At 33.8% G+C, this 26,281-nt stretch overlaps 1 protein-coding gene across 4 annotated transcripts in view; it reads right to left on the bottom strand.

Moving 5' to 3' along the window:
* KIF6 (kinesin family member 6) overlaps positions 1-26,281 on the bottom strand; it is a 121,419-nt gene that overhangs the window by 92,645 nt on the left and 2,493 nt on the right. For 3 of the 4 annotated variants that reach the window (XR_014944664.1, XM_032443231.2, XM_085543161.1), the window contains exons 3-8: positions 25,678-25,752; positions 20,104-20,251; positions 17,653-17,762; positions 10,384-10,513; positions 4,075-4,281; positions 1,342-1,485 (exon numbers count right to left, since the gene is read on the bottom strand). Coding sequence is in view for 3 of the 4 variants with exons in the window: in XM_032443231.2 (XP_032299122.2) it covers positions 1,342-1,485; positions 4,075-4,281; positions 10,384-10,513; positions 17,653-17,762; positions 20,104-20,251; positions 25,678-25,752 (814 nt within the window). In the remaining variant the exon portion in view is untranslated. The remainder of the gene's footprint in view (positions 1-1,341; positions 1,486-4,074; positions 4,282-10,383; positions 10,514-17,652; positions 17,763-20,103; positions 20,252-25,677; positions 25,753-26,281) is intronic. The other variant, XM_032443233.2, reaches the window with a different exon arrangement.

The raw sequence follows: 26,281 nt of genomic DNA, 5'->3' as shown, positions 1-26,281 counted from the left end.
CTCTACCCCAGTTTTGAATGAGTATCCAGCTGGCAAAATAGGATAAGAAAGCCACACTGTTTACGGGGGGCAACAAATCTTTTAAATGTTAAGAAAAAAAATCTTTTTTTTTGCAAATCTGGGCCTAGAGAAACATATGTAAAAGAAAATGAGAAAAGAAGCGAAGGGTTTAAGAATGGAATATCTGGTCAAATAAGCAACAAGCTAAGAGACTTGGAACTAGGAGACATATAGTAGAATTACGATGTCAGGTAGAACTTCCAGAGATGTAAGCTATATCAGAGTGCAGGAGAACAGAAAGCCCAGTAAAAAAACACACAATGAAGTTAGTGGAGGAAACTGACAGCTACTTGGTACTCCTATTTAGTGCATGGAATGAAACAGAGAAGCTGTAAGTATTGTTCCCTCCTTTGAGATCAGCTAATACTTACATGCCAGAACACAAAAGAGAACATACATCCCTAATAAATAAAGAAAAAAACCCGACCTCCATTAGCTGGAGGTTACAGTCACGTTTAATCAGCTGTATGATAAAGTTTTCTGAGAACTGCCAGTGTGCTATTGTTAAAAATTGCAAGGACTTACAAATCTACATTGAAAGAACAAAATTGTACCACAGAATCAAAGTAATTTTGTAGTTTTCCTTTCTCTGACATATGGAAATACTAAGTCAAATACACAAGCAAGAATTTTCTCTTTCCATATTTGCAGGGGTGGCCTCTGAATTAAGGTTGCATAGTACTCAGACTTTTTTTTTTTTTTTTTTTAAGGAAAAGTTGTCTTTATGATTAAAACAAATGCATGTAATCTTTGTTCTTAACACTTAGTCACAATGTTTGCCTCAGCTGTACAGTTTCCATGAAATGATGATCAACTAATGTAAATTTATATATATTAACTAAGTACAACTATATTTGCAGTACACACATATATATTGCATTAGACCTCTTTGTCCTGGCCAGTGAAAGCATATGTTGATGTAATTGTAGTCAATTCAACCTTCAGAGTCCAACAAGTCAATTCATGGTCAAAGATTAATACTTCAGAAAAAACAGTAAATTAAAAAAAAAAAAAATGGCTCTTTACTAGGAGCAAGTCCTTTCCAGCTGTTTCTTAACATTAATTAAGATTAGAGAATAACAAATCCTAAAAGATTTGTCTATACATTACTGAAATTTCCACTGACAGATTTATTTACTGGAAATAATGTTAAACGTTTTTTCATAAGGAGAATGAAAGTATACACACTTGAAATACAAACTGTAATAAAAGTCAACATATTAGGATCTTTTCTTAACTGAAAACATTTTCTTTGAAAATATATAGAAATAGCAAACAGACCTCTATGTTTCTTTTGTCTATAGAGAGTGTTGCTATCATTGTGGTCATGCAGTTTCCTCCCAGGCTGTCTCTTAGCACTGAGGTCATCATAGAGTTTCGATAGGGAATGTGGGACCGGTTTTTCTCTGCAAGTGCAATTATTACCTGGAACAACAATAGAGACAGGAAAAGCATTTAAATTTACTTATTAATAACATAGAAAGAGAAGGAAAAAATTGTTTAGAAATTGAAACTTAAATACAATAATAGTTACAGCTATGCACCCAGCTAGCTGAAAAACCTCTGACTTTATTGGTATAACTTTCACTTCAGTTTCATTGTGTCTGCATCTTTGTAGGCACGGAGCCTAAAAACCAATTACGGTTAATGTTACTACATCCTAGCTTTACAGTCACTCAGCAGTGTGGAAACGGAACATAACAAAAATGACAGACTTGCCTAAGACATAGTAACTTATTCAAAATATCACTTTTTTTTTTCCTAGCATAGTAATAAATTAAAAATAAATAATATTCATGTAGAAACTTCCCTAAAATTGGCTGAAGCACGCTTTTAAATGACACAGTCTTAAAGCACATGGTTCTTAGAGAGATCAATGCACCAGCTTCCAAGAAAATGTCTTGAAAAGTGCATGCACTATTACAAGAGTGCATTATTACTATGTGCCACCAGAACAAAAACACTGGTCTATACATCTTGACCAAAAAGGAAATGATACACCTAACATTCTCAGCTTCTATTCTCAGCTGTTTACATTATGGGATGTAATTATCATTAATAAAAGCTAGATTACACCATAATCTGTTGAAATATAAAAGATTTGAACTGAGACCTGCCCAAGCACTGTAGTTAAAAACTGTAGTTACATAAGTTATGCAAGCTATTGTAAATGGCGAGGAGTTGTTTTCCTTCAGTAAATGTTATATAGCAGCACACATCTCTTTTAATACAACAAAATAAAATTGCTGTTATACAAAATTTAGTACTAACATTTTTATTGGCTCCTTTATCTAAGAAATCTTTAAAAAGTTAAAATTTCTTATTATAATTTCTTATGCCAGCAGTCCTCAGAGGAGTCAAGGATAATAGGAGTATTATTATTTTGTAAAGGAATCTGAAATCACTTTCCTGGATCCAAATTTTAAAATCTTGTGTACTACAACTCATTAGATGGAAATATAGTATATCTTACATAGAAAGCAATATTGTAAACTAACACATTTATTGTATTAACTTATACTAATATAGGGGATACATTAGTTTACACTCAAGTTTACACTCAGATTCTGCCATACAGAGATTACAGTCCAAATTGGCAAAATGGGATAAGAGCCAGATGAAGATATTTTATTTCTGTTAATAACAGCAACTACGTTACAAGGAAATTCAATTTTTGCTGGAGTTCATGCAGGAAGCCTGGAGCTCAGGAAGGATACGAGCTTTCCTACACTGTTCTGAAAAGCTAAGTAACTATCTCTCACAACACTGAAGCCACTGTATCGTCATGTGCAAGTGTCACAGAACTGAGGAGATGATGGCATTAAGTCCCTTAGGTAAAACCTCACCGAAAGCACTATATAAATCTCAAAATCCAGTCAAGAAGAAATCTGTAAAAGAAAGGCGGACGAGTATAAAAGATGTTCTTTAACCAAGTGACAGGGACCAGTGTACGTTATCCAGCATCTAAACCAACCTGAATCTTCTAACAGCCAAGAAGATGCGATAACTGAATAATTATTGTGTTATATGTAGCCTTATTGTGATATGATTTAAAAGGATGTTCATGTCCAACCAGGACTGTAATATGATTATTTAAATCATCACAGTTTAAGGCAGAGTTTAATTTCTACTGAGTGAAACAAACCACTTTAAGAGCTCATTAATCTGCTAAACCTGAAAGCTCAGATATATCACCACTTTTTGTAAAATTGCACATTAAATGAAGCATAACAGTGGAGAGCAGTTAAAATCACTCACAGTTTAGCTTTACTGAAAAATTTAGGAAAAGTATTAAGCAAAAAATAAGATCTGAGATTTACCATTGGTTATTATACACTTTGCAATGTGCTCAAGATTCCCTGTTCTTGCCTAACAGAGCTAAAGCTCTGTGTTTAATCACTAAGATTTATCTAAATGAAAACATTGTATTTCAAATGAGGGATGATCAACTTAAATATTTTTTAAAAAACTGCAGCAAATACAGTCTTGATCAACTGAACATAGAAACCAATATGTGACCAATAATGTAACCACTGAGGATAAGGAAAAGGCAGAGGTTCTGAATGCCTTCCTTACACCTGTCTTTAAAGGTCAGACCAGTTATCCTCAGGGTACTCCTCTCTCTGACCTGGTAGTCTCAGCTGGGGATCAGAAAAAACTGTCCAAGATTTAGGAGGAAACAGTCAGAAACTACTGCTCCAACTGGACTGCCACAAGTCCATTGGGCCAGATGAGATACATTACTTTTCTGAAAGAGTGGTCAGGCACTGGAATGGACTGGAATGCCCAGGGAGGCGGTGGAGTCCCTGACCCTGGAGGTGTTCAAGGAATGTGTGGAAGCTGTGTTGAGGGACATGGTTTAGTGAGAACTATTGGTGATGGCTGGATGGTTGGACTGGATGATCTTGTAGGTCTTTTCCAACCTTGGTGATTCTGTGAATATTAAAAACACAATGAACAGTGTTCACTGGGATTGTAGTAAAGGAAAACAGTTTCAGGCTGTTTGAACTTTACCTGCTCTAAATAGTGTAATGATAAGTTAATATATTTGGCTTCTGTCAATAAATGACCTCCAACTCCAGTCTTTGCAACACGCTCTGATCCCGCAAGGTCTACTAAGTGTAACTTGGAATGTCGGATAGTTGGAGATCCAGGTTCCTTGCTAGAGATGTGAATAGTGAAAATGCAGTGAGATCGAGTTGAGGCTTGATTCATTGGGGTCTACAACAAAAGAAAATTGAGAGTATTTAATGCTTATTTAGCATATCCACTTTGCTTTTCATACCTTTAAAATTAGGAAATCGTAATCATCTAATTTATGAGCTACTTCACCTATAATAACCATGCAAGAAGAACCCAGAAGTATTTACCCAACACTCACTTTCCAGTCAAGTGCTTGGATAATTTTAGTTGAGACAGATTGTACTGCAAGCAAGCAGCTATGTTTCTTCTGAGATATTCTGACACCAAGGACATCAGCAAAGCAGCTGGCCTCACTATACTGAGGAATACTACTAGTAAAGGGCATATAGATCAGAGAGCAGTTTCGTAATCCTGTATAGAGCATCAGAGTGCAACTACATGATATGATGCCTACAGGGGCAAAGCTAGACAAACAAGGGGACGGTGAATGGCAGCAAAACACCACAAAAATACCAAAAATAAACAGGTTCAGGGAAAGGTATAGGTCCTTGAAGTCTGAAAAGCAAGAAAGCTCTCCTAAGAATAGCTAAAATACAGTTTATATAACAATTCAGATTCCATGAACAATCAGAGCCAGTTTTACTTATTTTACTATGAGAGCTATGATTTTAATATTTGCAGCTTCGGAAAGCAGGATTGGATACTTTATTTTTCCAGCTCTGAAGCCTAAAGAGAATTAAAACTTAAGGACATTCTTCACTACAGTCATTGCATGAGTCGCACTGCAGTGCAGACAAGCCTAAATCAGACTAAACATCAAAGTCTAGCTTTGGAAACACAAGAGATGAGGAAAAGCTGCTAAATGTATGCAAGAAGCAGAAGCTGTTATCATACTTCAGAACAAGCATTTAGTTTCACTGTGCAGTAAATACTCATGTATTTCAGTATATAATTTTAATAATACCTGTTTAATCCCAGCAGAGGCAAATGAAGATAAGAAAAAGGAAGAAAACAGCTTTGGACACCAAGTTTCAGAATTCCAAATATTAGCTCAGTACAAGATTTGCACTATTAGGAATTTATTTTCTAAGGCAAAACACAACTTGATTTTTCAAGTTAAAAGTAGGTTCTGCTGGATCGATCATTAGATACCCCATTGCTTTCTTCTCTCTCTCTCTCTCTTTTTTTTTTTTTTCTTTTTTCTTTTTTTTTCCCCTAATGTAAAATGAATGAAGCCAATTAGGAAGTCACTGCCTTGTACTCTAAACTACTATTTCAACACAGTCCTTCTTCAGAGTAGTACCATGCTTTAATCAATATGCTGATACACATTTGTACAATTTGTTTCTATCTCCACTTTCCAGTTTTCCTTTAAAGGAAACTCTCACAGGAAGTGTAAGGCAATACAAATTTAAACAGATAACAGTTCATTTAATTTCAGCAGATACAGGTGTGCCCTGGGTGGGCCAATAAAGAGATGGGGCTGCATGTCCTCAAAAATCTCTCTTGCATATTCTTTCCAGTTTTGGAGCAAACAATGTTGCTTTACTGCAATGTAATCTTGAAGGAAACAATATTTTACCGAAGTTCTCTTTTACTGTGCAAGTACACGAAAAGCACAAAGGAACAGAAATGTCAATGTTTTCATTTCAAAATTAACGTCACCTTTTAAATTTTTATTTATTTTTTACAGTCATCTATGCAATTTCTGACTATTGTGATTCAGCTGTTCAGGAAATTTGAAAACTGAAAACAAAACTAAACAAAATCTTCTGGACAGTGTCTCAGAATTTACTAAAAGGTTCCTTCAGTGGCTTTTGGAGTTCATTTTGGCTTTGTTAGCAGTATTCCAAACATATGTATATGAAATCATACGCTAATTTGATGTGATGAAGGGAAAAAAAGAAGAGGGGAATGGACTGGCTTTCAGCAGATGGTTGCTATTGTGAAGGCTATATATAGAATAACAGATGAGCTGCAGCTACTTATAAGAAATAATTTTTTCCATGAATTCTGTAACATCATAAACCACATAAGCAGACTTCAGATTCTTTGTGATACCCATAGAAGTAGAAAGGAATTAATACCGGGTCATCTGTTGTTGTCCATTTGTGGCACGGTAAAAGAGGAAATCAGCAACATCTTTCAAGATCACATTTTCATAAAGCTACATCATTTGGTTTGATGATTGAAAATATATACAAGCCAGATTTCAAGGACATGCACCCTGTTGTCTTTTCAACACGATCAGGGCATACCTGGGTCTGCTGAAATTAAATACATTGTTTTAAATCACATAACTTCTCTACATTACATCATTCATACAGCAGTTGCAATAAAGTGGTTTCTAATGAAATGAAAACATACTACACAACCAAATTGCAAGAGGCATCCAATTTGGATGTTTCTGTCAAGCAATAACATCTCATGAAAAGTCCAGAAATTGCTGCAGCCCAAGCAATCCATCTTACTACAGTTGTTATCTACCTTACAAGAAATTATGTATTTCCCAATCTTTTGTTTGTTGATGCTGGTATTACAATAGTAAGAAACTGGAAGCCACTGGCCCGGTTAGGGATCTTAATGTCTGACTCCCTAAGAAGGAGAACGTTTCTTAAATAGAAAAAAAATATATGAAAGACTGCCTGAAAACAAGCATTAAACCTACATGAGCTGCTATAATCTGAAAGAATATATTGATTATGGCTGCCAAATACTCTCAGAGAAAAAACGGAAGAGTTCAGGACAGCTGAGACAAAAAGATCTCACTGGTTAAAGGCAGTCATTCAACCCATAATCACAAACCATCTGAACTTGGATGCCTAATATTGCTTCGGTGGAATCTTATTCTTTGAATCAAACTGATTAGAAATTAAAAAGAATATGATTGTATTGTATGAGTGAATTCAGGAATAACCAATGCACAAATGAAGGAACGCTGACTTCTCTGTTTATGGGAATAGTTCCATTTTCTCAAGAAAATGTCTCTGAAATGGTACAAGCTTTTATTTTTCTCTGTGCCCCTTTTTATTGTCCAGATTTTGAACCAGGGCTACTAGAAAGAGAAAGCACTGACAGTGACAGCATCTAAGGCAAATATCAAATGGACTTTCTTTGGTCTCTAGATACAATCAGATGGATTGCTGAATAAGGGAATTCTGACAGCTTTAGTCATTTTACAGTTCAGACAGCAAGAAAATAGCTGCTGTGTACTACAAGGTTGATAATAAAGCAGCTTCACTCTACCTATTTCTCTGGTTGAAATTTATTTTTAAATTAATCTAATATTCACACTGTTAGTTCATAGCAGAGAACAGACTGCTAGGTGAAAGGAGCAGAGAGTCTTGTGTTAGAAAGCAATGAGTATATCTGCCTAACCCTTAAGGTTACTACAGAACCATGTTATATGGAAGAACCTGTACATTCAATAACAGGAATTTCCTGCCTTCATATTTGGTAGATGAAGGAGATCTTAGTACTTCTACAGTTCCCTTTTTCATTGATACAGTTCAAGTGAAGGGGATTTTTGGAAGTATCTAGTTATGCTTGGCACAGTTACAAATGCAAATTGATTGCTATGAAATTATAATGAAAGTAGATATTATCTGACTTCCCTGATTTGGAAAAACAGTGCTCTATGCCTTACCACTGCATAACTGCGACAAGTGCAATTTCTCATTTAGAGCATGGTAACTCAGATAGCTTTAAGTAATCCCAGTGAGAATTTTATTTACTTTATACAATGCCTTTTGCCATACGAATCCCAAAGCATTTTAAGGACAACTCAAAACAGTATGTATGACACAGTAATTGCTTTACCACTGAAAGGAAAGCACCTGCACTGAAATGGTGATGCCATTTGCTGCTGATCTTGTTATACAGCAAGTTTCAAAGAGTAGAAATAACTTAGCAACTGATACCAATGAGCAATCTTGGAAAGCAGAAAATTCTAATTCATACTAGAATGAAGCTTTAACTTGGATAATTCACTTTCTTAGCAAGTGTCACTAAATCTGGTATGTTCACATGTTCAAATCCTGTTTTTCATATTTCTTCTAGAAAGCAATGAATTCAAACACTATCAGTGGTTCCCTAAATATACTCCTGAGAATACTAATGGACAGTAAAAGTAAAAGGAATGAGTCCATTTCACAGGTCGCAAGTCAGTCCCCATAGCTATCTTCAAATGTTTCAAAGTTTCATTCTTTTAAAAAGAAATATTTATACGTTGCCAAAAACTTACTGCTTATCCCATGAGTACTTTAAATATTTTAAATGATGGAACAAATACTGTGCAGCATGCACTGTCTTCCAATTTTAAACAATGGAGTATTATAGTTATAAAACCATGGAGTAAAACATTTCCTTCCACAATAAAATGAAGCAATCCTTCATTAGAGGAAAAATAAATGTTAAACATACCCACAACTGTGGTATTTAAAAATGTCAATCTCACAAAAAGATTTTGAAGTTTTGAAATTGATACGTGCCTCTGGAAGGCTACTGTGTCTACCTTACTCTGCTGTTTTAAGGGAAATACTAAAAAGAACTAAGACATAATTAATCACAGAGGCTCAGCATATTACAGCAGAGGACAGTGATAACAAGAGCTTCCAGTTTCAAGACATTAGAAAAGAACGTTTAAGCTGAAGTCATATTAATAGTTTATAAAGAAAAATAAAATGATTGCTAACATTACTGAAAACCAAATGAGTTTTCTTAAGACACTTTTGCTACCATCAGAGTCATATATGCAAATTATCTTTTGGAATTCCTTGTTTACTTGTATCTGAGCTACCTAAATGATAAAGTTGACCTAAAAATGAAAACATGAGTAAATTCGTATTTTGTCAATAAATTATCACTGAGATCCATATGCCTTCAAATGTCATAAGAGACTGTGCTTTACAGGAATCAAACAGATGAAAAAATAATCAAGTTTATCCAGTTGAAATAGTAGCCAATAGAATAATCATTTTTCTGAGTTTGTTCTCTTCCCATTTCCCCGTGTCAAAACATAAGAGAATAATTTCCTTTTTGGATTTTTATATTAAGAAGTGTTTTGCATTCAGGTTTGTTTTCTTTTTTTTCCCCATTTCCATAGCCTCTAGCACACATCTAAACTGGAATGAAGTATTGGTCTCATACTATAAAAAACAATTCTACACTAATTAGACTAGATTAATGGTGGAGATTGCCTCAGTGTTTCCCAGCAGACTGAAGCCTTCCATACAGGTGAGGTTTTCCTGTAAATAACCTTTTGGATATTTACTACCATGTTTTCATTACTGTCGCTGTACATGTGAGTAAGATGTATTCTATTATAAATTTTCCTCTTTCGTTCTGGTATTTAATGAATAAATGTAGCCTACAGATTTTAAAAATTATTAGTACTTTTTCTTGTTATTACAAGGGCAAAAATGCAGCCCTAAAACTCCAAATAGTCATTCTTATATTCAAAACAGTACCACAACTTTTCGAAGAAGGATTATCTCAGGGCTAAGGTATTAGTTGGCAATTTTAGAGACTGCTATTCTGCTACAGATTTCCTATTCAATCTATGACAGTTATTTTAGTCCTACATACTTTTCTATTTAAGTAAACTTATTTAGTGTCTTTTAAAGCTCAATTAAATAGGACCCTCATCTTTTCTGAGGTCAGGAAGTATTATCACAATTCAATTAACATTTAAAAATGCTGATCTCTAGAGAACTTACGGTTGATATCATAAACTTCTTTCCAAGACTGCAGAATTAATCTCTAATTTGTGAAAACACTCAATCTGTTAAATCTTATTACGAATTACTCCATTCACCTAAAGTCAGAAAGGCCAAATTATAACAAGTGGCAAACTTTGTAACATTCAGGGAGAAGCACCACACAGAAAACTCTCTGAACTGAATCAAAACATACCTGTTGCAAGATAACTACTTAAGTAAAACCTCTACAATGAAATCCACATTATTTTTTTTTTTAAAGAATCATTTTAGTGTTCACACAAAATTAAGTGCATACTGCTATAATAAGTGATAGCTATTCCAAGAAAGCATTCTCTCAGCACGCTGCAAAGATATAAACATTAGTGAATTTTCTATCAGTGGTATCCACAGGTTTTGAGACTTCTGAAGAAAAAAAAAAACAACAATGGTGTCAATTAGGATTAGTAGCAGTAGTTCTTACCTCAGCAATCATTCTGTTAGTGTCTCCCAAGAAGAGCAAGTTTAGGGCTTCCTCTTCATTGCTTGCTTGCTGAAGAGATAGGTTTTTCAGGTGAATGTTCTGATCAGGGTCTTCCATTATTGTCACTCTTCTACATGGCAGAAAAAAAGGACAGAAAAGTAGAATTACTGTACAGTTACCTTTGTTCTATACTTCCATTTTGATTGTACTAGAAGGTAATATCTAAAAACGCAGAATAATCAAAACACTGAAAATATCAAATGTTCAAGACATGTTAAAGGAAATAATTATTTATTTTTGTTTTATTCTGTCTTCTCTCTTTTATTCCTCTATTATAAAAACCCAAATGGAAAAAGAAAATATAAAAGATGTGCCTATTAGAAAAAGCTTCAGGACTGTTTTTTGGTAAGGTAGAATGAAATCTCAAGAACAAGATGTTAGGTGAATCATCACAAACCAATAATGAGTGAGGCATCTGTCTGCCATTGCCACAGTTATTAAGTACTAATGATGCATAAAACATAACATAATCACAATGAAAAAATAGGTGTAGAAAATTTCAGGACAATCACACCTGTAGCCAATATGATTCTAGTAATTTGCTATATGTATTTGATATAGCAAAAGCTCTAGGAAAACTGCTTACCATAATTGAAACACTTTCTCAACTTCTAAACAGACTTTTTCATATAAGATACACTTAATTTAATGGCTTTACTGAGGAACCATTAGGGTCTCCTAATATGGTACAATCTATAGCATCCAAAATGCAAGTCAAGTAGATACATCACAGAATCTGGAAAGCTCATCGAGTGAAGATTGTGTTGAAAGTGTAGTAAATGCTGTTTGACATGGCCTGTTTGACATCATGGCCTGACCCATTGATTGAGCACCTGGGGAAAGGACTTGGTCAGCCCTGGGAGCACAAGTGTGAAGGCAATTCAGCTATGTGACCAGGTCACCTCTCTTAGACCCTATTTTATGGCTGACTGCCACTGGGAATTTTCCTCTGTGAGCCTAGGTTTTCAGAGACAGGTGAACAGTCCTTTTTCCTTCCACTATAACATTTCTCTGTTGTGTATGTTCCTCTGTCATTGCATCTCATGTTGCATGTTGGTCTTTCTGATTGTTATATACACAAATTGTAAAGATAAATGACATGCATTCTGAGACAACCTGGAGGAAAACAGAACTATTTTAAACTTGAAAAAAATTTTTTTTCTGTACCAACAGAAAAAAAAGAATGCAATAAAAGCAATCATCAAGATAAACCAATAAAGGATGAAAAGGTGACAGTTAGTATGCATGTGTGCTTAAATATATAAATATGTACGTGTTTAATATTCTTAGAGGTTTACCACAAGAGGGAGTATAGGGCTTGAATTTTTATCTCTTGATATTTCTTGCACATTAATTACTCTAAGCTATTTCAAAAACGTAAAAGTTTGATTTTGATTTGGTGGTTGTTTTGTTTGCAGAGACAAATTTTGTAGCCAAACAGTATTCCACAATATTATTCTAAAGTATTACAAAAGCCATTTATCATTTGGTCAAAGCATTGATGTGGAAATACATAAATAATTTGAAAATACTGCAACGTGTGTACTATTTTTAGGAAGAAAAATATAGAAGTAGGCATGCTGTTTCTCTAATAGGTGTAACAATTGCTTTTCAAGCATGGTTGCTGCCTGCTTATAGCCTTATTTTTTGTACTCTAGGATAAGATAGCCCTGATACAGTCATGGAAACCTGCTTCCTTGATTGAGAGCGTAACTTTGAAAGCACAGTTCTGCTCTTGCATATCAATATTTTGATAAAGCTGTGTCTGCCCTAATTCTGTCTGTGCACGCATCACATGCTAAAGCCCATAGTTTTTTTCTAATTAAAATACTATGCTTTGATTAATTTTAATGTTTTCAAACTGCACTGTAAGAATCATCTCCCTCTTTTTATTATAAAGGAAATAATTTTTATAATACAGGAAATCAGTGCTGCTTTAATATGAACATCTGGAATAGCTCTAAAACTTCTAATCCAGACTACAGTTTGTCTAAATTAATTTCCAAACAACAAAGATATTAGCTTGGACAAAAAGCTTTGGAAGATTGTTAAAGTAAAAAAGAGACAGCAGGAGCATCACAAGCCACCGACAACTTCCTATACAATAGTCTTCCAGCTATTAGGGGGATTTCTAAATGGAAGTCCAAATTTTTACATCTTAAGAAGCATCTGTTAAAACTGTCTCAAAATGACAAGTTCCAAAATGACAATAAAATCTTTTATTTTATTGTGCCATAAAGTTATTGTATAATACGATGATAGAATTTTATGTAACTTCCTGTAAATTAATGAAATGTTTAAATTTCATAGCCTTAACTTGGATCTTGTAGTGGAAAAGCTCTGTTAAGTTATCCATTATGACTGAAAGAAGGCAAAGACAAGATTTTGTTTTCTTTATAAACAAAGAATCTTTTCCATTTGGCCTAATGGATGGAATTTGTGGCAGATTAGGAAATTGGTAGGATGTGAACAGCATTTCTTATGCCATTATTAACTTAGGCTATTTTCTACATCAGCTGAGCTGCCATTAATGCAAGACACCCTTACATAAGGAATACTTTCATCTGTAAAGTTCCTGTTACTTGTAAATATTGATGTTAAAGTTTATTTTGGTTAATTGATAGCATTTCATCACTTTGTGTAATTAAAAAAAAAAAAAAAAAAGGTTTTGGGGAAAAAATGACAAAAAATACATTTCCTATGTTTATATCAGTCTTTGGGGATTAAAACTGTGGATATCTAAGATAATATCAAAAACTTGATAAACATCTAAGAAGAATGAACCACAGTGATATAAGTTACATATGATGTTATATAACGTTTACAATTTTAGTTAGCAGAACATAGTGATACTACTTCAGCATGAGAAGGAGACTATGCAGACAATAATGTCGCTCAAGAGACCAGAAGGGAGAACTTATTTCCACACTCTGTGCAGTGTGTCATGAGAAAAGCCATTCTAGTTCATTTGATGCTGCATGAATTTGGCATATCCCACATGTGAAGGGAGGAACTCACTGCCTCCTCTCCTTATTCTGTCTTAAGTGATTACCTTATAATGATATTTGTTGTCATGTCTTACTGAGATGCAGAAAGCATTCTGCACTGCCTTTCTTGCTTCCATCTAGCCCAGTGCTGAACAAGTTAGAACTGAGATATGAGATTAATAGTTCACACATGAATGAAATAGAACTGTTAAAATTAATGGGCAACTGCAGTAATACAATTCCTAATAAAATAGTCATTGAATGCCTAAGTATTTCATTTTAAATGAAAGTCTGAAACAGGACAACAGTAATCTGAACTGATCTAATTCACTCTACAGAGGATGTAGATAAATAACTTCAGAAAGCATTCATTGACTTCTTCCTAACCTATACGTTTAGAGATGATTCAACATAATGTCATATACATACATAACTACATACATATAATGTGAACTGACATACTTTACACATTTAAAATGCAATTTTTTGCAACTGCAATGAACATAATCTTTGAAGAAATGATCGAGAATGGCTCTCTGCTATTTCCCCATGAATAAACAAGGAACAATCACTGAAGAAGGGAAGGGCTAACATCACTGAATCAAGAGTTTGGAGGCAAGGAACAGGTTAATTTGCATCAAAAGGAGATTAGTGGAAGTTATTTATTTTACTTGCACATAGAAAACTGTATCTTGAGCCTTTATGATTTTGTTTGGTGTTGGGTGTTCTTTTCTGTTAAGCAGCACAAGGGTTGTCATATTTGCTGGTTCAGCTTTTCTTGTCAGTAGTTTAATAACTCTGTAGGCCCTTGGAGGCAAGTGAAGAAATAGGATAGATTATATGAAGTTGTTGATTAATATGTTAATCTAGAGTAAGTGAAAATATTTTACACTGACTCCATGAACTGTGACGGTTCTGCATGTTACAAAGACATATTGTTGATATTTGAATAATTTAATTGACTAATACCTTAAAATCTTTTCTGTTTTATGGAATTCTGATAAATTAATATCTAGTTTAAAAAACTCATCTTTCTGAAGCACAGGCTAGGAATGGATTCTTGAAGGATTCAGTAGGATACAGTACAAACTAGCTAGTTTTGTTTGCTTGTTTGTTGATTTTTTTTATTGTTTTTGTTTTGTTTTGAGTTAACCAAAATCATACTATGTAAAATATGTTTTTGTATCAAAGGTGATTTTAGAGCATTTTGACACACAAATGGGGGAACACTTTTGCTGGCTGACAGTTCAGATTAATTGCTGTCCATTCTCCTTGTGAAGCAGCTCCTCAACTACTGACTGTTATTTTAAGGTAAGCCAGCATTAATTTTTGTCTTCACATGCAAATGTGTCACCTGCCATAATTTGGACAGTTAAAAATGTTAAATTTTATTTGATATTATTTAACCTATGGCTTAAAGTTCTAGAATTTCAGTCTTTACATTTTTGTTATTATTTAGTGTCAGGAAAGTTTCAAGTTCTTCTTAACTGTTTTTATTACTTATTAAGAATTTATACCAATGGGTTATAACTGAAGATAAATTGGTTTGATTCAATATAAGAGAGCTACATAAATCAGACTGTGTAATGGGAATCTTGTTAGAAGACAAAGCCTCTTGCAAAATCTTAGAGCAAATGAAAAGCTTCAGAAAAATTTTCCTAATTCAAATAGTCCTGCAAATCTTTTATAGAAACAAGAGATGGCAGTAAGAATTCAAATACTCTTTCATCAGCTATATTGTACAACAGTAGTTTCAAGCCTTTTATATATTTTAATTTCTATTTCTTTGTGTAAGCATAGAATGGAATCATTGACATTAAATTTTTTACATCCTAATAATTCAACTGAAGCTGCATCTGAATAAATTATGTTTCTGCTACAGTGTCACAAAACTTAAAAAAAACCAAACAAACAAAACAAACACTTTGTACAGGAAAAACAAGTTACTGTTGCAAACTAAGGAATACGGGATACTAAGTATTAGGGTATTTCAAAAGGTACCTTCTATGGACTATATGTAAAATCATTACAACGTAACATTTAGAATTTTTTTTTTTCTGTAAAAGTAAGTTTACTGGGGTTTAAAACTCAAGTTTGTTTATGTACCTGTTAGTAACATGACTGCATTAAAGCATGTTTGTGAGCCTTCTTTTTGTAAATTTAGAATATTGTTACAGTGCAACTCATGAAAAGATTTGTGTTATACAGACTTGAAAGTTCTTTCAAATTATGCAGACTTGCTATATATAGCAAATATTGTACATTTAAACTAGAGTGAATCCAAAGTTTGCATGGCTCCAAGGGAAAATAATAAGCGAAAAGCATCTTTTCAGTAAAAGTACATAAACAGACACATGGGATACATATTTATATATGCATACACAGAGAAATAGAAATACACACAGTATATATTCAACCATTTGTCAGGAATGTATTTCCAGAAAAACAGTGTTTGTTTTGTTTTGTTTTTTTAATGAAAGCCTCTTTCATTCCAGATTAATTTAGAATTCCAAAATTAATCATGCAATGATTAGATACAGTGGGCAATATAAATTTTTTGTCATATAACTCTACCTTAAAAATCAATACTGTTTTCATGCCTTGATTTTTCAAATATCAATGAGTCCATTGTGAAATTTTTATAACTTTTATTACACAAATGTCATCATTGAATTTAAACCTTCCACTGAACTGATAAATAATACAAATAATATAATCATTAACCTCAAGTTCACTAGGCAGAATTACCTACCTCTGAAGCAAATTGCATCTGTCCTATCTTTGCAAGAATATAGATAATGAGAGCACTCCAAAACAATCTGTCTACTAAACTAATTTTTGATTCCTCCTCTAAAATAACATAATTCTTCAATATTTTTTTTGTCTATCTTACATAACTGGGAGAATATTTGCACAGGCTGCTAATATTTACAAAGCCACAGAAAAGCAGCATTTGCTTTTCATGGTTCTTAAAAGCCTGATGATCCATGGTAAAATTTAACAGGAAATTGTCTAGTATCACTCATTTAAAGTAAAATAAGCAATAGTGTTTAAGAAATACGTTTTCCTATGAAAAATGTGCTTTCAAACAAACCTGAGTAAATTATATTCTTCTGTACTTTGCTTACTAACAGTAAAAACCTAAAAGGTCTTAAATACATAAAATTCTTAATAAAAAATGAAATATATCTCAGGTAATAAACACTCAATATATTTTAAAGTCTGTGTAACTACTATTTACTTTGCCATTTGCAAGAATGTGTCCAAGCAACTAAAATATAACTGATCATGTAATTACACTTTATGCAATTTCTACTCCCATTTTAGTTCAGACATTAAAATTTATTTCTGAAAGTTTAACCCCTAAAATATTAACTTAAAAAATAAACAAAAATGTCTTACTAACTGAATAATTTTACACAATCTTAAATATGAGTGATGAAGGTATGTATTTATTGCAGAACACACACTTCTTGACAACTGAGGTACTGAAATGGTAATAGACATATATTAGGTCACTCTGAAAGCAGTGCCTCCTATTTATTTCCAGGGAAGCTAAAATCAATACAAAGAGCAGAATAGCACTATTCAATAGAACATCTTCTCAGCTACAAAACACTTTTTAAACATAGTCATCACTGTTAGCTGTGCATTTTTACCAGCGATGAATGAGAGCCTGCATGCCGTGCTCATGAATATCTGCACTTGATGGAGGAGACCCACCTACACAGCTGCTATGATGACAGTGTTGCTAGGAAAATGTTGGCCATTCAGCCCATCCTTCCTCAGCACAAACAGATAAAAGTAAGAAAACTGGGACTATAAAGTGACCGTGCAAGGACAGTCCAGCCAAAATTAGCAATGTCTCCATAGTATTCAAACTGGTATGGGGTCCGGCTTTATTGTGTTGCAAGATAAAGGTTTTCTTCTTCTCAGGTCTGACTTTGAAAGTTTGAACCTCCAGCTTAGCCAGTGTTATGATGTAGCTGATGGTTTATCTGGGTTCCAGGAAATCTAGAAGGATAAGCCCTTTCCCATCCCAAAAGACAGTATACATACACCATTTTAACAGCTGAGGTCTGTGAATTAAAGTTTTTATTCAACAGATAATTTGGGTATTACCACTCCATGCACTGTTGTTTTGACTCTGGCTCATACTGGTGACATCATGTCGTCATGGAACCAAACTGAAACAGCCCATAAAGCACTGACAGTTACTTACGGCAAATCTTCTAATCTGGAAGCTTCATGTCGTGGGTCCAACAGATCATAACCACATTCATTATAGATTTCTAAGTATGAAACATGAGTTGTATAGACTTTGCTGTTATCCTGGATAAGAAAAAAAAAAAAAATAAAAAAAAAAACCAAATAATAAAACAACAAATAAACAGTGGGACAAAGGAAGAGCTATAAATACAAGTGAGAGCTAGGCCAGAAAACTGACTTATCACTACAGCTTCTATGTTTCTCTCTCATTCTGTCTATTTTCTTTTCTTCGGTATAGTTTATATTTTCAGTTAGAGATACTTGTATGTTTTCTGAGACCACAAGCATAAAATCTAAAGTAGAAAAAAAGGAGAAATTTAAAACAAATATGAAAACAAGAGCACCCTGAATTCCACTATGTCCATGATTAGAAGAAAGTTGAGTTTGTTTTTTCTATTTCTATTTATTGGTTCCATGAACCAAAGAAAGTTTGTATAGTAGCCAGCTTATGGAACCATGTATCATTCTGCTTTTCAATCCTATGAGAAAAGTTGTTATAGAGGTAAAACATCATATTATGATGAAAAAATTATGAAAAAAAGAAAAACAAATAAAAACACCAAAGATTTGTTTCATTTAATGAGCATTTAATGAGATTTAGAATCATTTAGTGAAATATCGATTTCTAATCTCTTTATCATAACACTTTAACACTGTGCATGATTCTAGCTGTTCTCTATATTCCTCAATTTTTCTGTATAGCACAATTGACTTCTGCAGTTTTTCACCTCCCATATTTTCCTTCTGCTAAGTGTAATGTTTTTCTGTACAGGGGGTAACACAAGCTTTTATTCAAAGTACAAGATGTCATATTCAGGAGACTACAATGGTCTCTAAATTAGCTTAAATAATTTCTAAGTGCAACAATGACACAAGATTTTAGTAGGGGATTTTGATTTGTGTAATCACAAACCTGTTTTGAAAGTATTTAGTTTCCCTCCAAACTTCTCCAAGGCTAGAACCAGAGTTGTTGAAATGGAGGACTTATAATGCTCATCTTTTACTTTATGGATTCACCAAATAGTAAGTTCATAGCTCCTAGGTTTAATTTAATTACCACACTAGAATCACGTTTTACCATAACAGCTATGTCATATTCAGTAATCTCAAAACAGTTTCACAGAGCTGATGGGGGTAGGAAAATCTTCTGTGGAATATTAGAAACAATTAAAAGAAATAAGAAATAACTGGAAGAGGACTATAAAAGTCAGAAATATTGCAAGATGAGGGGAAAAAAGGAACAGAGAACAAAATATAAATATTTCTTGAACTTAGCACTGCTGAAGTTTTTTGGTGAAGCCAAACCCATATTTACACAGGTGGCGTGACTATTTCTCCACTAGAAGTCAACAATTTCAGCATAAAGCACATGCAAATGTAGATTCAGAATATAATTTATTATTTTTAAAAGTAGTTTTCTAGCCACTGTTCACTTCTCTTTAGGTTCTGATCATGTTTTAAAAACAGACCAAAGGTTTTTGTCTTTTCAATAAGAGTGCATTAGGAAAAATGAATAACAGCAATAATAATAATAAATGACATTTTTACTACTCACAAAATTCATTCATAAGTTATACATATGTAATTATATTTTTAAAAAACGGGCCTAACATATGACCACTTTGAATTCAATTATACTGAGTGAATCAGACTTTTATTAGTAATATCACCTACACATAAAAACATTCCATATAAGCATGTAATTGGAATTAAAAAGTAAAGGGCAGACAAGGAGAATGAACACACACCTTTTCAAATCCTGCATTACTGACTTGAATTATTTTTTTCATAATAAGAAATGTATTTAGCTATCTGTCCATAATATAGTTAATAATTACATAAAATATACAAATGTGTTGAATTAATAGCTGAATATTCTAAGATGTTTACTATTTTTTTAGTATCAGTCAAGCACAGAGAAATTACGTAACTCATGAAGAGTCAAAAAAAATGGTCCTTCCTTAATGCAATATTGTTGACTTATCATTGTATAGGAGTCAAATGAATTTTTGTATGACGTGCATGTGATGCAATGTATGCAATGAAAAAAGAGGGTGAAGCAGTGAAGATAAGACAAGTAGAACTGATTATTTGTCTGAAAGTTTATAGCAACTACTGTAAAATAGCATGTTTGTTTGTTTTTTATAATTATTAACATCCTTTGATATCTGTTGTTTCATTCTACTGCAACAAGACATTTAACCAACACTACTAGCGGCATATTATTGTGTAATATTTCATGACAAGTTACATGTTTTCTTCACCATTACTGAATTACAAATTTTAGGGCTTCTTTGTACAGTATTATAAAAATAGTCCTTCAAAATATAGTTAAATATTTCTACACCAGTCATTAAAAAGTTAAAAAAGAAAACCAACAAATGCAGAAACTAGTCTCCAATACCTTCTGCAGTTGATCAAAAATGTAAGACAGAGTCCTGGGAATGATGCCTCGATCACTGTAACGTTCAGCTCCTCCTGTGATTGTAAATGTTTTGCCACTACCTGTCTGGCCATATGCAAAGATAGTACCATTATATCCTGCCAAAGCACTATAGAAAAAATAATGAAAAAAGAAGTGATAATTAATATCTACAGCATATTTTCTATAACCTTTGTATAGAACCAAAATGCAGTTAACAGTAATGTTTAAATACACAGCAGCTGTCTTCTATTCAACATATTTATTTCAGATTCAATAGAATTTATGCAGCCTGAAATGCCATTCAGACATGGGCTTTTTTCACACCTCACATTTACTGAAGCACCTAAAAAAGCCTATCCAAAATGCTTTTCTCCACAAATCAGACTTACACTATTGATGTTCATCTGATTTCTATTAAACAGGAGAATAGGAGATAGGCTGTACAGCAGTAGGCTGAACAGTAGTTCAGCTGCACACACAACAGGAAATTAGATTGGATTAGACTGCAGCAGATGTGATTTTCATCAGCCATTGCTGATGAGACAAAATTTTAATTTTGATCCTGACTTTTAGTCCTGATTTCCTTTTAGAAGACTGGGGTTTTAATGCAAAGAAAGAAAAAAAGTACTCCCAAATTGTGGTAATATAGATTCCACCAATGAGAAGTTGGTGCAAATGGACAGAATAATTCAGCAGTTATTTTCTTTTGAATAGATGGTGAAGTTTCTTGTACTGCTTTAAAGAGAGACTTCTATTTTTACCAAAGAAGACACCTGGTTAGCTGACATCTGAAATGCAAATGTAAAATTTTCTTTTCTCCTGATATTAAAAAGTAAAACTGTGTGTACTGTGTTTAAAATATCTACTGATATTCATAGTTGATAAGTATTTGTTACCCTTGTGCAGCTCTGTCTCAAAAGATAGATTTTTTTATCTCCACACTTCTAGACCAATTTCTTGTTAATTGTTGTCAGGTCAACTGCCTTGACCTTGAAATGGATTTTAAGTGCTCTAACATCCTGAAATTCAATCTAACTAGCTATAAGCAATGAGGTAAAAATGATAGATGACAATTATTTTGAATTTTCATTTGTCTGAAAACAAACAAAAATTTAGTAAAATAATTTGTAACTCTGAGCATCTTTGAAATCTGTTACTGACTGTAATAGTCACATGGCCAGCCAAACCAGAAGTGGCAACAGTCTACACGATAAAGAAATCGGATTAAGGAGGGCCAGGTTTTCTCTTTCATTCCAGTAGCCATCGTTTTAAAACCTCACTAGACTTGAATTGGTTTTACGAAAATTCCAGTATCTCCTGACAAAGTATATGAAAAAAGTACAAAGAAAATATATGAAAAATCAAAAATACTGAAAAGACATAAAATAATCAAGAAGGAATTACTTTCATGATGAAACGTAACAGAAGCAGAATCTACTATGGATTTTGTTTAATGCGCTTGAAGATGTCATTTTATATAAACAAACAAAAAAATAATTATTGTGCATTTTGCTTATAAATAAAAAGGGGCAAACAACCCTTGCATAAGATAAAAAAGCCACGTATAGATAACTGCTGGTCTGGCGCCACAGGAGGTGCAATGGTTCTCCAAATTATTATTTAAAGGCTTGAGCAGATGCCAAATTGCTTATTTTAATCCATTACAGTAGGATGACAGAGAAAAAAACAGAAACATATTAAAAGGAACTACAACCAACATCTGCTCCCAAAGACCAAAACACCCACAAGACAGTATATACATTTATTAGATTCCAGATGTTAAAAATCAAAGCAATCATTATTAGGAAACACCTCATTCATTTATCTTAGGAATTTATAATGCCCACCACCGCAATATCTGAATGCTGAATACAGTAATTAGCTGTCAGAAGGTAGAGGGTATCAAAGTAAGTATGTAGACGGCAGGTTCAAAACAAGCAAGAGGAAATGATTCTTCATGCAAAATGGTGTTAAGCTATGAACTTCCTTGCAGTGGATGTTGTGGATGCTAAAAGTTCACACAGGGGTCAGCAGAGACTAGATTAATTCCTGAAAACGTTCTCTGATGGTGTCTAAGTACAGAGAAATTAAGATTCTTTGAGAAAGTCCCTAAGCTACAACTAACCAGCAGCTAACAGAATACTAAGTGAAAGTAGATCTACACATTTGGTATTTTTCTGACTGTTACTCACCCAATAAGAGAGAAAATTAAAATTATGCTTTAACACCATACCTGCAACTGCGATGGTCTAGAGATATAAGAAAAAGTAGCTGTTTTAAGAAGAGTTTCTATGTTGTCTTGGACTAGATGATATGACTGCCTGAAAAGAAGTCTAGAATCAGGGTTTCAACAAAACGCTGTTGTTTTAAGAGAAGACCTTGTCTCTACCCTGATAATGTTACTAATTATAATCTGCCAGAAAAAAAAAATCTATCAGTTATTTGCTACAGCACTTTCTAGTATGGACCCTTCTTTGAATGCAGTTAAAAGGGAGGGAGGACATTTTGTCATTTTCCCTTAAATATTCTTACTTTTTTAACAGTTAACTTGCACTTTCTAACTTACTCATAATCAGTGGCAATTACTGATCCACTGCGTTTACAACTGGTTAACATTCCTCATGAGGGAAATTTCTCAAGTGGAAGCTAGAAAATTTATGATTGGTTGTATAGTTCAAAATACCATTCAGCATTTTGTTTTTGAGAATCCGAGATTACTTAAAGTGGTATAAAACTCAGTGATAGTAGACGTGTTTCCATGCCTATTGTTAATGAGACTGCAGGATAGTATGTGCCTAAGTATAATAAGTGATTTTCTCTTCAGCCTGGAGAAGAGAAAGCTCAAGAAGACCTCCCTAGGGAGGAACTTTTGATAAGACTGTGTAACAACTGGATGAGGGGAAATTGTTTCAAACAGGAAGAGGGGTGATTTAGACTAGATATTAGGAAGAAATTCTTTCTTGTGAGGCTGGTGAGACAATGGAACGCATTGCCCAGAGAGATTGTGGATGCCCCCACCCTATAAGCATCCAAAACCAAGCTGGATGGGGCTTAAAGCAATCTGGTCGTATGGTGACAATAATGAAAAGATGGTAGTAAATATCCAAAAGGTTACTGTATGGTGACAACAACGTAGAGATAGCAGTAAATATCCAAAAGTTTATTTACAGGAAAAACTCACCCATATGAAAGCCTTCGGTCTTCTGGGAAACACTGAGGCAATCTCCACCAAGGAACAATCTCCAAGAGATGCTGCCTTAGTGGTGGTCAGCCCTTAAATGAGGTCTAGAGGAGGTGGAGTCAAGCTCCACCCCTTCTGGGAGTGCAGCTAAATTACTCTCACCTGTGCTCCCACAGCTGACCCAACACTTGCCTCAGCTGATTAATCAGAGGTTCAGGCTGTGATTACCAATTTCCCATACACTGGTCTGGAAGGAAGTGTCCCTGCCTATTGCGTAGGGGTTGGAAATACACGACCTTAAATGTGCCTTTCAACCTAAACCACTCTGTGATTCTATGACACGTTTTGTTCAATCAAACAAAAAGAGTTACCATCAAACAACAAGATCTTTAAAAATATATAAATAAAAATCAACTCTAAATTTAGGTCTGTGCTCAGATTTGGATTTCCCAGTCCAAGAAGGATGCTAGAAAGAAATGAGAGTGATTCTAACAAAACCAAGTTGATTCAAGCTAGAGAACAGCAACACATGGAGAAGCCAAAGGAGTTGTTTTCTGTCAGCCTGGAGATGAGAAGGCTATACATACATGTATGTAACTGTCACTTTCTGTTACATAAATGCTAGAACAAGAGGCAGTCGTCACAAACTGCAAAAGAGGAAGTTCAAAATACGATGAAAATTTTCTTCCTAGTGAGAGCAGGTAAGCCCTGGAACTGGTGCACAATAAGTTGTGAACCTCAAATCTTCAGAGATGGGTGACCAATCCTCTTCCCTTCCTTTTATAGCACCTCTCTATTGCACCAGTCCTTTCATCATTGCACCTCTGTTGCAATGCCTTTCCCATTGTATTGAATTGTCCAATTACTACATGAAGAAAGTGCAAAATACCTTGATCTTTAAATCTTGTAAGCCCTTTCCTCATCTCAGTTCTTGCTGATCTGAAATGTTTTACTAAAATTCTTTTATTTCCTTTATGCTATCTCAGAAAACAGTAATTAACAGTCATTTTATAAAACCAAGCAAGAAATACATAAATAAATCAGTACACTCCTGGCAAAGAAAGCCCCCAGACATGATGCTAATGATGAAAAGAAGAAGGATCTTAATTTGCAGCATCTGGAAAAGCACTTCTCAGGGAGAATTTGTCTTTACACATAGTTAGTATTTAGGTATTTTCTATCATTTGGTGATCAAATTAAAGTTCTTTTTAATTAAAATACACAAAGTATCTCAGCATTACATTTTTTCTTTATGTTTTTGCCAGATTTATGGAGCAAATCTAATTTGGTAATGCCTCCTATTTCAAAAACAACAATGATGTCCAAATGTGCATGTAACTGTTTCTGAGAGTTCAGTGCAAGTTTCCAATGAAATTTCAAAAGAGCTTTCTTAAAAAAGCAAGCTGAAATATAATTTCCTTTTTTAACTAAAATTCTTAAATACATTTAAAATTTCACTGTAAGTGCTGCAGCAGTATCACAAAAATACCATGAATGGAACCTATCAAACTGTCACCTATAATAAGCAGGATTCTTGAGTAACTGTGAACTTCAATTTAATTAATAGCTGTTTGAGAGGAAAGCATAATGAAGTTTTCACTTTTCATTAACTTACAAAATCTATAATCACTTTTTCTCCCATTTCTCAGATTAGGGTATATAGTAAGCTACATTGTTTAAAGCTGACGTCCAAAAAGTAAATGTCTTTCCACTGCATATGAATTCTACAGATCTTTTCCTACCTAAATCACTCACATTAGGAATAATAGAGATGTAATGCATGTTTGTCTGCAGGTGAGCCAAGCTACTACTTCCCACACTCATAACACAAATATATCCAGATCAGAATTAAAAATGAACACCAACAATATTCCACTAATAATGAGGTCTGATGCTTACACCTCACCAACTCCCGAAAAACAAAAACAAAACCAACACAATATAATAAAAATATCTTCCTATTTATTTTTGTTTACCACTTTTGTGAGTTGGACCTTCTGACCTCCAGAAGTCTTCTTTCAATCCTAACCATTCAATGATTCTGTGACTCATGGAACTACATAGAAAATACTTTTCTAATGCAATGAAGTGAGCTTGTATTAAAGACAAAAAGATAACTATACATGGATTTCTATGCCTGTGCAAGAAAAATTACTACAGTATCAGTGCAATTTTAGGAGTTAATGATACAATCTTAACATAAATAGTTTCTCAGGTGATTGCTGTATATTTCCCAGTTTCAGACATATCAGTATTCAGAAAAACACACTTTTACAATGAGACAAACACTTGGCAGCTCTCCTCCAAGTAATACCACAATATCTATTTTTGATCCTGTGTTACCCCAGTTAATCTCAAGAATAACAACGTACCATTCTGCCACAGGTTTGGCAATGCTTTCAAAAACCACGTCTTGCTTTGCCTCTTGATCAAAAACTTTCTGAAATCTGAAAATATTAAGCAAATAATAATTGCTCAGAATCTTAAAACACTACTTGATTCATACTTGTGTTTATAATAGTCTATGTTTACATCATTAGGCTTACATAACTTAGTACAATGTTTTCACTGTAGTCTTATCCACAGCATGCTGTTGTACTATTGTATATAAATAGTCTGTGCACAGAGCTGCATTGATGAGATCTTCACAATAAATTCCTCTGATAAAATGATTTGGCTTAGAGAAAAATAATCCTTATTTTAGATCTACCAAGAGAATCAGTGTTTGTAACTGGCACCATGCTGAAACCTGGATAAATAGATTACTCTATAACCAAATCCTACCAACACAGACGCGCTTTTTTCTTTTTTTTTAATAACCAGTTCCTTCATTCTTTTGAAGACATACCGAAATCATCAAAAGTAAATCTTTAGCTCAGTCATTCTTATATGAATTAACTGCAGTTTTCATACAGAATCATACAGTATTTGAAGTTAGAAGGGACCTCTTGGTTGGATTATTTACACATATGGAGC

The sequence above is a fragment of the Coturnix japonica genome, chromosome 3, assembly GCF_054131305.1.
Source record: "Coturnix japonica strain WE chromosome 3, WE-NBRP24, whole genome shotgun sequence".
Lineage (NCBI taxonomy): Eukaryota > Metazoa > Chordata > Aves > Galliformes > Phasianidae > Coturnix > Coturnix japonica.
Note: the sequence above shows the minus strand (reverse complement) of the source record. Positions and strands in the feature narration are given on the sequence as shown.